Source organism: Panonychus citri, unplaced genomic scaffold, assembly GCF_014898815.1.
Source record: "Panonychus citri isolate SS breed McGregor unplaced genomic scaffold, ASM1489881v1 Contig00023, whole genome shotgun sequence".
Classification (NCBI taxonomy): Eukaryota; Metazoa; Arthropoda; class Arachnida; order Trombidiformes; family Tetranychidae; genus Panonychus; species Panonychus citri.
In genome coordinates, this window is record NW_026515428.1 from 1235298 (window position 1) to 1247793 (window position 12496).

The 12496-nt window shown below is 29.7% G+C and overlaps 1 protein-coding gene and 1 long non-coding RNA gene across 2 annotated transcripts; both read left to right on the plus strand.

The window, feature by feature from the left end:
* The first annotated feature begins 816 nt into the window (after nt 1-816).
* Nucleotides 817-2387, plus strand: LOC128395934 (uncharacterized). The gene is made up of 2 exons (XR_008326744.1): nt 817-1208; nt 1609-2387. It is a non-coding gene; the product is annotated as an uncharacterized LOC128395934 (long non-coding RNA).
* A 468-nt stretch (nt 2388-2855) lies between these two features.
* LOC128396669 (serine-rich adhesin for platelets-like) lies at nt 2856-12436 on the plus strand. Its single transcript, XM_053357289.1, has 6 exons — nt 2856-4168; nt 4270-4621; nt 7885-8051; nt 8917-10680; nt 10782-10916; nt 11167-12436. The coding sequence occupies exons 1-6, from the start codon at nt 3989-3991 to the stop codon at nt 11434-11436; spliced, it is 2868 nt and encodes a 955-aa protein (XP_053213264.1). The 5' UTR covers nt 2856-3988; the 3' UTR covers nt 11437-12436.
* The last annotated feature ends 60 nt before the right edge of the window (nt 12437-12496 follow it).

The following is a 12496-nucleotide window of genomic DNA, read 5'->3' on the forward strand; positions in this document are numbered from 1 at the left end:
AGGAAAATTAATGAAACAATTAACCGAATATGAAATTAAATTAAAATCTCACAATTTTCTCATCATTAATTTCATGATAATCATACTAATCAGTTGTGATTAATCATAAATCTAAAGTTTTAATCAAGATTTAAAGTCCAACAATTAAGGAATTGGTCGTTTAAATAAAAAGGTCAAACTTTTTTTTTCGACAAAAAGTTTGATGATATTTAATTTAATTCTGATCATCAATTAAATCATTTTTTTAATCATAATCATTACAAAAAATTTAGCTCATCTAAATTGACCTCTAATAGTAAATTATAAGATTAACCAATTTGATTACTAACAATTAACAATTTCAAATGGTTAATCTTGAATCTTGGATAATAATATAATTGATGCTCACAATGATAATCCTAATTGTAGTCTAAAAGTGTTAATCAACAACAATTAAGAGTAAAAGATGATTAAAGTTGAGAGATGATTGTTAATTGTTATTACCTTGAATTAGATTAACAAAAATATCTAAACAAATGATCACAGCAATTAACAGATTGATTAGTTGTATTGATTATCATTATTACCAACATCTAATTAATCCAGCAATTTACTAATTACTTGAGACACATAAAGACAAATGATACTCGAAATCAATGAAAAATTGATAATCTTGATTAGATAAATGAATCAACTGATTAAATAGCTGGTTAAACAACAATTAAGGTTTGATTAGTTTCCAATCAAAGATAAAAAACTTTAATCATTTGGAGAAAAAAAAAATTAAACTAAATCATTTAATTGAAACAACAGAAGAAAACCAAATCAGCTAATGATCATCACTACATCGAAATCTATATTTGATTGATTACCAATTAAGCTTTGAATCTGATTAATTCAGTGTAACGATTAAAAATATTGATTGAGAAAAGAAAAAGTTTTTTTTTAATTGGAAAAAAAACTAAACTCAAATTTCCCGCTTTTCCAAAATTTTCTCTCTTATTTTGACTCACTTTTCTCTCTCTCTCCCTTTTACTGTTTCTCTTTCATTTTCTGTGTTTGTGTTGATCGTTTCATCTTCATCCTCCTCCTACTTCATCTCTCTCTTTTTCTCTCTCTCCTTTTCTCTTTCTTTTTTTCTCCCCTTGTCTTCATCTTTCAATTCTCAACATCATCATCATGTTCATCTTCATCTTCAGTTTAATCTTCTTCCTCTTTCTTGGGTTGATGTGAGTTCTCCTGATTCTGCTCTTGTTTTCACTATTCGAGACTCTCTAACCTCTTTCTCTTCCTCTCTTTTTTATCATCTCACATTCTGATTTTCTCTCTTCTTCTGCTTCTCATTAAATATGTTGATTCTCTCAAAAAGAATTAAAATTCTCTCAAATTGACAATCAACATAATTCAACGTTAATTCCATTAATTTTCTGTGATCATCATTAATCGATTTCTTCCATTTTTTTCCTCATCTCTAATATTCTTTTTTCATTTCTGTGTTCTATTCTACTCTCTCTCTCTCTCCCATAGAGTATTCTATTCTATTCTAATTCGTCTTTTCTCTTTCTCTCGTGTAACCCTATCTTCCTTCCTTTTTGTCTACCATTGTTATTTTTTTCTTCCACCAATTAGATTTTCTTAAATACTGAACCAGATTCTTCCATATCAAGTCCACCAGAATCAAAATTATCTACATTGTCAACTATATAAGAATCAACCATCTTCCACTCTGTCTCTGTGTCTCTCTTCCTCTCTCTCTCCATATTTTCTGATGTTATCATGGTGTTAATGGTTTAACGGAATCTTCTCAACCCAATATTCAAAATACATATATTCCATTGGATTTTTATTCCTGATTTCCAGTTACTATTCTAAAATTGTTGTTATATATATTTACCATTGGAAATATTTTATCAATTCTAAAATATATATTGTGTATCCTAAGGAAATTCATTTCTCTTCCAGACTTTCTTTGGATCAACCATTCGAAACGTGATTATAAACGGATTAGACTCTCATGAAAGATTTATTAACCATAATCATCTTTACTGTGATTAGTTGTCACCATTGACTATCTCTCTCTCTCTTTTATGTGAAATCTAACGAGAGTAAACGTCTTCAAAAGAACTCGAATCATCACCTTCTATCCTCTCTCTACCAATTGATTGAATCACTTGAAATTTGTTTGTCTCTTTATTGTTATTCAAAAACAATTAACTTACCAGTTTTAAATCTCACACAGAAGTTACATTGATGGTGTGTAAACGTGCAATTGTGTTGACAATGTATCAACACGGGTAACAATCAAAGACGATTGGAAAAAGGAGAAATCAATTGAATTTGTGTTTTGTGTTCTAAACCAAATTCTCACCATATCATCTTATTTATTCTATTCTCTTTTTATCTTCTAATCTTCATCGATTGTCATTGTTTTTCTCCCTATTTGTTCTTGTCCTTACTGCGTATCAATTGTTAAGTTCGTGCGTCTATGCTACTCAGTAAGAGGGAGATAAAACAAAAACACTACAATTTTTAACGATTTTAAAAGAAAAAGGCTTGATTGGATTGCCTATTGTTCATCATCTTTGTCATTTGATTGTTAATCACCTTCTCTCTTTCTGTTTAATTACAATCAAACATGGATTCCACTGCCATAACCGATTACAATTACTCTAATTGTTCAACTGACTATGAATCATTGTTGAATAATTGTTCCTCTTCAACTTCAACCTCGCCATCTCCTTATGGTGCTAACGAGCGACAAACAGAGAAACGGCCAAAATCCAACACTGTAATGAATAAAATACGTCGATTTGCCGTGAGTATAATTTTCTTTGACATCGATTGTACTTTTATTAGCTTTATTCTAATTATCGAATTTCTCTCTCTCTCTCTCCCATAGAGTATTCTATTCTATTCTAATTCGTCTTTTCTCTTTCTCTCGTGTAACCCTATCTTCCTTCCTTTTTGTCTACCATTGTTATTTTTTTTTCTTCCACCAATTAGATTTTCTTAAATACTGAACCAGATTCTTCCATATCAAGTCCACCAGAATCAAAATTATCTACATTGTCAACTATATAAGAATCAACCATCTTCCACTCTGTCTCTGTGTCTCTCTTCCTCTCTCTCTCCATATTTTCTGATGTTATCATGGTGTTAATGGTTTAACGGAATCTTCTCAACCCAATATTCAAAATATATATTCCATTGGATTTTTATTCCTGATTTCCAGTTACTATTCTAAAATTGTTGTTATATATTTACCATTGGAAATATTTGATCAATTCTAAAATATATATTGTGTATCCTAAGGAAATTCATTTCTCTTCCAGACTTTCTTTGGATCAACCATTCGAAACGTGATTATAAACGGATTAGACTCTCATGAAAGATTTATTAACCATAATCATCTTTACTGTGATTAGTTGTCACCATTGACTATCTCTCTCTTTCTTTTATGTGAAATCTAACGAGAGAGTAAACGTCTTCAAAAGAACTCGAATCATCACCTTCTATCCCCTCTCTCTACCAATTGATTGAATCACTTGAAATTTGTTTGTCTCTTTATTGTTATTCAAAAACAATTAACTTACCAGTTTTAAATCTCACACAGAAGTTACATTGATGGTGTGTAAACGTGCAATTGTGTTGACAATGTATCAACACGGGTAACAATCAAAGACGATTGGAAAAAGGAGAAATCAATTGAATTTGTGTTTTGTGTTCTAAACCAAATTCTCACCATATCATCTTATTTATTCTATTCTCTTTTTATCTTCTAATCTTCATCGATTGTCATTGTTTTTCTCCCTATTTGTTCTTGTCCTTACTGCGTATCAATTGTTAAGTTCGTGCGTCTATGCTACTCAGTAAGAGGGAGATAAAACAAAAACACTACAATTTTTAACGATTTTAAAAGAAAAAGGCTTGATTGGATTGCCTATTGTTCATCATCTTTGTCATTTGATTGTTAATCACCTTCTCTCTTTCTGTTTAATTACAATCAAACATGGATTCCACTGCCATAACCGATTACAATTACTCTAATTGTTCAACTGACTATGAATCATTGTTGAATAATTGTTCCTCTTCAACTTCAACCTCGCCATCTCCTTATGGTGCTAACGAGCGACAAACAGAGAAACGGCCAAAATCCAACACTGTAATGAATAAAATACGTCGATTTGCCGTGAGTATAATTTTCTTTGACATCGATTGTACTTTTATTAGCTTTATTCTAATTATCGAATTTCTCTCTCTCTCTCTCTCTATTCTCCTAATTATCAACAGAGGTCTCAAAGTCAAGTTCGTCATGGTTCAAGAGGACATGATTACATTAATTCGGACAATTTAGTATCAAAGACCAAAGATCTTTATCGAGATGTTAAAAGGCGCTTCTCATCATTCAATACAAATTCATTGGAATCATCAAATGACGGACGATCAACAATTAAATCATCAATTCCAACAACCCGAACATCAAATAATCTTAAATCTTCCTGTGAATCTCACACAACATCAACCAATATCAACAACAAATCCACCTTAATATGTGATACATTACATTCATCAGCAGTATCAAGATTAAGACGTTACGCTTCCGATGAAAGTTTACCAACCAGTGAATCAGGATGTGGTTCGAGTAAGTTTATCAACAATCAAAGTGTATCTACTTTGATTTAATCTGAGTAAACACCAGTAATCAATAACTTCCCCCCACACACAAACACAAACACACTTAGCATCATTATCCCTAATCCCTTATTCTGTAGATAGTGTAATGGATTGAGTTGATTATTAATCTTAATAACATACTTATTGGTGGCAGTGGTGGTGCTAATGATTATCATGAATATTTTATCTTATAAATATATTATCATGTATTCTGATGATGATTAGTAAGAAAGAAAAGAGATACAGTGAGCAAAACAAAAGTAGGTAAAGAGTAGAAGTGATTTAAGAAAAAAAAAGAGAGTAAGAATTGAGATTATATTTAATAAGTTGAGAAGAAAGAAAAAAGGATAATTAAGAGATGAAGATGCTAAAAGGTGAAGATATGAAAGTAGATTATATCGATTAGCAGGATGATTTAGTTTAATTCACTTTGAAGATCCAGACAGAGGGAAAACCTTGAAGGAAATTTGGGTTATCAGTTTTTTTTCTTCTTCTTAATTCTTAATTGTATTTACCTTTGGTTCCAAATTTACCCTGAGGGGTGAAAATAAGAAAGGTAAAATTTGAGGGTTAAGATATTATTTCATGTTAATCAGTTTTAAATCGTTCTTCAAGCTCAGCAGAAGCATCTTCATCTCCATCATCATCATTATCTTCATCATCATAATCAAAATGATCCTCAATTTGAAAGAAACTCATACTTTCAGTTGAACTTCATCATGATGATAATTTTGGGCGTCTGAAGGTGATGCAATTTACTAAATTTTACAAATTCTTTTCTTCATTTTTTTCCCTTTCGATGATAATATAATTAATTATTATGATTACTTATTTTTATAATTATTATCATTATTCAATCATGATGAAGATTCTGAAACTGAGCTCATCTTACTTTGAATCGATGTTTTTTTTTGCTGAAAAAAAATGGTTATCATGCTGCTGGAATTGTTTTTGTTTTCTTATTATTAGTTAATCATTATTATCATTTCTGTTTTTATTATTAATACACTTTAATTTCGAGTGTGTATCAGTTAAATGTGTTAATTTGAAAGACCTAAATTATTATATTATCATATTATATAATTACGTTGATACAATTTAATATCAATGAAATTGTATCTGTTCAAAAATAAGATGAAAAAAAATGATTAACTGATTGGATGAATAATTAACTATCTGTTTTTAAAACTGTTATTATTTTTTCAACAGAATTGAGCTAATTTTTTTTTACGATATCATGATAATAGTGAAAAAAAAGATGATTATTTAATATCATCATCGCTAATAATGATATATTAGCTCAAGAATATACAATTTCTGTTACGTTTCCCCAGGCAATTAATAGTCTTGATTGATAATCCTTTGCTCTCATTAGGCTAATGTGTCAAAAAATTTTCATCTTCATCTTTATCATCTTTCATCACTCCATCTCTTTCTTGATCCTTTGGTTTCCATACAAAAAGATGTATTTGTTTTTACTTATCGATGTCAATCTGTCTCTCTCTCTCTCTCCTATTTTTTAAATGAGATTTGAAAATGATTTAAATTCTCGTTAAATCAGTTTCTTAATCATCTAAATTTTAAGTATCTTAATTTTCATCTGCAGCTCATCAGTAAATTAATGAATGAAAAACAAAATAAGTTACTATTAACCCTCAACTTTGCTCTCGTTTCATATTTACTTTTGATTACAATTAGCATGATGATGATGATGATGATAATTATAATGAATTGGTGATTGTTACTTTCAGATGCTGATTAAGTTTTCAAATAAAAGACCATCATGATCATTAACTGATTTTCAAACTGCCCAACCCTTTTGTGTTTCTCATATTGAGAGATTGAGATGTTTGGATATTTGAAATTTCGGACAAATATGAATATGAGTTTGAATTTCGATGCGGAAATATTATTGACCATTTCCTGTCCATTTCTCATCAACTATTAATATACACAAAAAGTATTCACAATCTTTCAATTTGTTTAACTCCCTCTCATTCAAATTTTCTTTCCCTTTTATTATCATCATAATTATCACCATCTCTCTCTCTCTCTCTCTCTCATTCACTTATTTGACAAGTGAGACGATAATCATCATCATATTATCATATTTATCATCATTTTCCGCAATCTCTATTTACTTCCCTCCCTTGTAATGATAATAATTGGTGTAAGACTTTCAGATCTCAGGTCATCATCTGATTTTACATGAAAACATTGATTGAAGTTTCCCTCTCTCTCTCTCCATCTCCCGCCAACGCTGATTTGATGGTCAGAAAATGATGATAACTTAAGATGAAGATGAAGATAAAGTCCTTTTCAAAATTGTTCATCTTTTTCTGTTGATTTTTTTTCCTGAAAGATTATCAAGTTAGGTTAACCTGTCAATAGATTGTTTTTTTCAATCATCTGTTTGTAAATTTGTCTAAAAAGGTAAACAACCTTAAAGAAAAATAATCATTTAGTTTTATCACCATAATTATCATCTTGATCATCTCATCATCTCATCTGCATCATTTGTGATATTTACAAATACAAACATAATCTTATTACTTTTTATTTGATTGGAATCAATATTTGATTGTTTCTTCATCTTCATCCTTATATATCTTTGATTAATATAATACATTGTTTATAATAATTTTCAATATTTACCAAAAATAGTGATTAAGATGATGATTGTTTTGTGAGTGTGAGAGAGAAACAAAAATAGTTATCATATAATAAGCTTATTATGATTAAAAGGATTTCCCATCTTAATCTTTAATCTCTATCTAATATTAAGATGATGATTTAGAAGAAAATTTTTTTTTTCTATTTTTCTCTCAAACTAATTTTTCTTATTGTTATTAAATTGTTAATCTTTTGTTGGTGTTAATAGTTTTCTATTAGTTATTATTATTTATCAACAAATAGCGATAATTTAATATCATGTTAATATCCATTAATATTATCTAGGAATAGAATTTGATTCAATTGAAATAATCATCATTAGATTATCATTCAATTTTCTCCAATTTTAATAATAATCACAACTATTAATTCACTTTCACCTAAACCACCACCATCATCATCATCCATCATGTGAATTGCTATTATGTTGATCATCATTATCACTTTTTATACAAAAGATGAATCTTTCTCATTCCAATAATAATAATATTTTCTTATTCTTTTCTATTTGTTTCCTCTAATCATCATCATCATGTTATTATAAAACAAAAATAATAGGTGTAAAAACGAGTTCCCTGTCAACTGATTCCAATCGAAGTTCAATTTGTACTGTTAACGATTTTGCCAACGAATATTCAGTTTTCAAAGGTCCATTTATTGGTCAAGGAGTAGCATTAACCGATTGTACCCCTTGTCCATACGATAAAGATGCTCTTGTATTCAAGGTAAGACAATTTAACAACTTCCGATAATCATTATTAACTAATCATTTAAAAGTTAATTGGCTTTTCCTACTATTTATGTTGTTAACTTTACCTTTTTTTAACTTCATCTCTTTTTTTTCTGTTCATCATTCATCATTCATCTATTTCTTTTGGTTTGTTTTCATGTAAACTATAAATAATACAAACATTTATTTACTATCATCATCATGTTGATGCTTAATTTAGTTTAAAAATCTTGTTTTCTATCAACAACAATATAACAGTTAGTTAGGTGATTGTATTATTATTTTTCTTACCTGAAAAGTAAAAGTTTTTTTTTCTGCTTCTGAAACCAAATGATGTGAATGAAGTGGAAATGAGTTTCTTTTTCCTCTCTATTACTTTTCCTTGATGATGAAAGGGAGAGAGAGAAAAAAGTTCATAGTATTATTCAGTGATTAATCTTAATTTTTTTTTCTTTCTACAAATTTGATGCTAAATTTATTCCAATCAATAGCCTAATTTATGCTATTGAATTGATTACCCTGCAGGGGAATTGAATTGGAATCAGTTTTTTCGCTTTGAGTTTTTTTGTGTGTACGGAGAGTGAAAAATAAAGATGAGGATGAAAATGATTACATATTAGTTAGTAAATTAGTTAGGAAAAAAAGAGGAAAATGAGTTACAATTAATTGATTATATTAAACACTAATTTCAATCTCAATTTAGCTCTTGATGTTAATCTTGTTACTTGAATTCTGCTCACAATATTATTAATCTCTCCCACTTTAAAATTTTTACTCTTTATCATTTTAATTAATTTCACCTTTTGATTTACCTTTAAATTAATACGTTTTCGCCATCATTTTTGTTATCGATTCAATAGAAAGGAGATTTGGTTAATATTATCGCCAAAAATGATTCGGGTACTTGGATTGGAATGGCTAACGGTAAAATTGGACATTTTAAATTCATCAATGTCGAAGAAATCTCAAGCTTAGGAAACGGAATGAGGTCAACTTGCTCGTCTTTTTGTTCAGCATCGTCCACGACCCTTACCTCTACCAATGGTGTTATTGATGCTGGAGGAGTAGATGAATCTGATATATCAAATACTCATCTTCTCATCTCGGATAATCTATCTTCTTGTCTTAATAATTGTAACAACACCGGTTCAACCACATCTTCAGTTTTCACTAATCTTAATTCGTGTAATAATAATAATAATAATTATAATTGTTCAATTTCCACTTCTAATCAATCCGGATTTGTGGTTAGCCATTATGAAGATATCATTCGTAATCTACTCTCATCTGTTAATATTTATCTTGATAATAGTTTAAAAGGATTATTTAAATTAATTGGTCTTGATAATTATGATTATCTGACTAAACTTAAGGATAAAGGTTTCTCATCACTTGGATCCCTCATGAATATTACTGATTCAACTGTACTTGAAATTGTGGGTATCACTTGTCCAGAGCATCAGCAAACCATATTATCAATTGCTGCCATTGTCCGTAAACTTGCTCAGACAATTCCTAATGATTCCATGATGATCAAATCATCTGGTGGCAATAATTCATCATCATCATCCTCATCATTTGGACAAAATAACTCCAACAAATCATCAGCAGTTACAATTAACAAATTGGAATCAAGTTTTTCAAACTTATCAGTTAATGGTCATTCCAATGATTTAGATCATCTCAATACACAATCAGTACCAACAACACCAGCATTTGAAAGTGTACAAAAATCGTTGTGTACAAACAGCGCATCTTCAACAACAAAAACAACATCTTCCTCATCATCATCATCATCATATGTTCAAACGAAACAACAGTCTTCATCTAGTCAAGATACTGTTAATTGTAGCGAATCTACCATACCCACCACATGTAATATCACCTTAAAATCTGGTTCGTCAAAAAATGATTCCAAAAACAGTTTTGCCACAACAATTTCCGTTTCCACCTCTTCTAGTTCCGCAACCGCTTCCACTGGTGGTGACAATTTAATCAACAATAGTAATCATCCCTTACGATTACGTAAGAAAAGAGATCGTCGGTCATCTGAAACTTGTGATAATATTAAACGAGCTGCATCCGGAAACGATATTCTCGACGATGACCTTTACTTAAAGTACAAATACTCCTCTTACGATCATCGGAAATCTTTGGACACCAATGCATTGGTTAAAAAACTCGAACATGGCTATGAAACAACCAGTCGAACAGTTCGAGGCTATGGTGATATTGGTCCAAGTAAAATGTTATCAAGTTCGAAAAGTGTTTTCGATCTTAAATTTAATTCAGATTCAACAAGTAATCTAATTGATAACGAATCAAGTTTCCACGGGAGTATCCATTGTACCAAGAAGCGATTGAAAAAGTTTCTTAATCCATCAGATCAACAACAACAACATCGTAAAACAATTTCATCAACAATAACAACCCAGCCAACAACTACAACAACAACATCAACCACATCAATAACAACATGTTCATCATCCTTTGATCAATCACAATCAGATTCTGGACGTTTAGGGATCAATTCCAGGCCACTTTCATCGGCACTTTTTGAAGCACTTTCAAACATTTTATCCGATGAAAACATTGATCTAACAGTTGAACCTTATTCAGATAATGTAATTATTATTGCTGTTTACATCTTGAATGTATCTCGTTCTTGATTGACAATAACTAATTTGATTAATCTTTTTTTCTTTCTTAATTGTTCACAATTTAGTCTGGTTTCTGTGGTATACCCCCTGCTCTGGTTCAACGATACGCGGAAGAATTGGAAACGGATGTTTATGATATCGCAGAAACATTAGATTATATTAGACTGTGTTCACTGTTAAACAAAGCAGGAAGACAAGGAGTTAGTATATTGACAGATTGTTGAAAATTATATTCTATTAATAAGCCAACACAATAATTAATTATCTCTGGTTATCACTTTGTTACCTAAACAGTTTTCTTGATTGTTGATTGTACAATAATTGATAACCATGGAAGATGAAGATTTTAATTGTGACCTGAAACGGTTTCAGGTCTCACAATTATCTACTTTGTTTTATGTCAACAATTAAACTAATTTTGATTTTTTTTCTATTTTCTTAAATATTCAGATACCTAATGACTTTTTAGCCGATTCCTGTAATGGACCCGGAACTGATTGGGCTAACTATGAAAATCTTCACACTTGGTTACTATCTTTAGGATTACCAATGTACGAGGTGAAATTGAAAGACAATGGACATCAAAATCTATGGGATATTATTTCATTACGAGAAGATGATTTACTTAATTGTGGAATAATTAATAAGCGGCATCTTCGTTCATTAACCACGGCAATAAGTGCACTATCCGTTAATCAGCACAAAATTGGGCGATCTTAATTTACCTCAACAATTTAAATTATATATAACAATTATTCAATTTTAGATGCTATTATTATTATTATTATCAATTTTTTCATGATCTCTATTCAAGCAATCAAACAACAATCATACTTTAAATGGTTCAAGATGAATGCCAAGCAATCAAGCCAATGGTAGTTTGGTAAAAGTACAACAATTAAGTATGGAATTGGAAATGCAATCGTAATTACTATATTACTAATTGAAATTATCGTTAAATTGTCAATGAGATTATCTAATAGACGAACTGGAAACAACTCGACTCAAGGCTAAAGATCAAAGGAAAAGAATAATCAAAATACTAGACTGATTAAATCAATTGTTCATCGCAAATTAAATCAAAAAGTTAATCAACAATTTAAACCAATCAAATTTGGAACAGTTTTTTTTTGTAATGAGATGAATTTTCATCCTCATCGTCTTATTGCTCATCTTTCATTGTTATTCAATATCTTTTTGCTCATTTCTTCATCATCATCATATTCCAAATGAAAAGAAAGTGTCTCTTTCATATTAATCATCCTCCTCCTCATCTTCTTCCTAATTAACAAGCCACTAATTAGACAACAGAGTAACTTAGCTTTTTCATATCAAATCAAATTTTCCAAATCTTTCTACCTTAATATTACCTCTTACAATTTATCAATTCTAATTATGATTACTATTGATTATCGAGAAAGTTTTTCTTATCACAATTTAATTACTATTACAATTGATTCCCCTGATGATCTTGAGATCAAATGAAAAAGTTAATTGTTAATCCACTGAAATGATTAATTGTTTACCTCGTTCCCTTTTATGTAACAATTGAATGGACAAATTTTAATTGCTAATTTCAAATATCAACAATTTAAAATCAAATTAACAGCAATTTCCAGTGCAATGTAATCAAACTCAATATCTACTATCTGGCCAAACAATTAACTCTATAAATGAATATTAAATCAATAATTAAATCTAAATCATTCATCTAAATGATCACAGTTAATCTTTTGTTTTCCTTTAATTGTTCAACTTGATTGGTAATCATCAAATTATA

Coding starts and splice junctions, on each gene's coding strand:
- LOC128396669 (XM_053357289.1), top strand. CDS start 3,989: ATGGATTCCACTGCCATAACCGATTACAATTACTCTAATTGTTCAACT. Junction 8,052..8,916: donor AAGATGCTCTTGTATTCAAG/GTAAGACAATTT, acceptor TCGATTCAATAG/AAAGGAGATTTGGTTAATAT. Junction 10,681..10,781: donor TTGAACCTTATTCAGATAAT/GTAATTATTATT, acceptor TTCACAATTTAG/TCTGGTTTCTGTGGTATACC.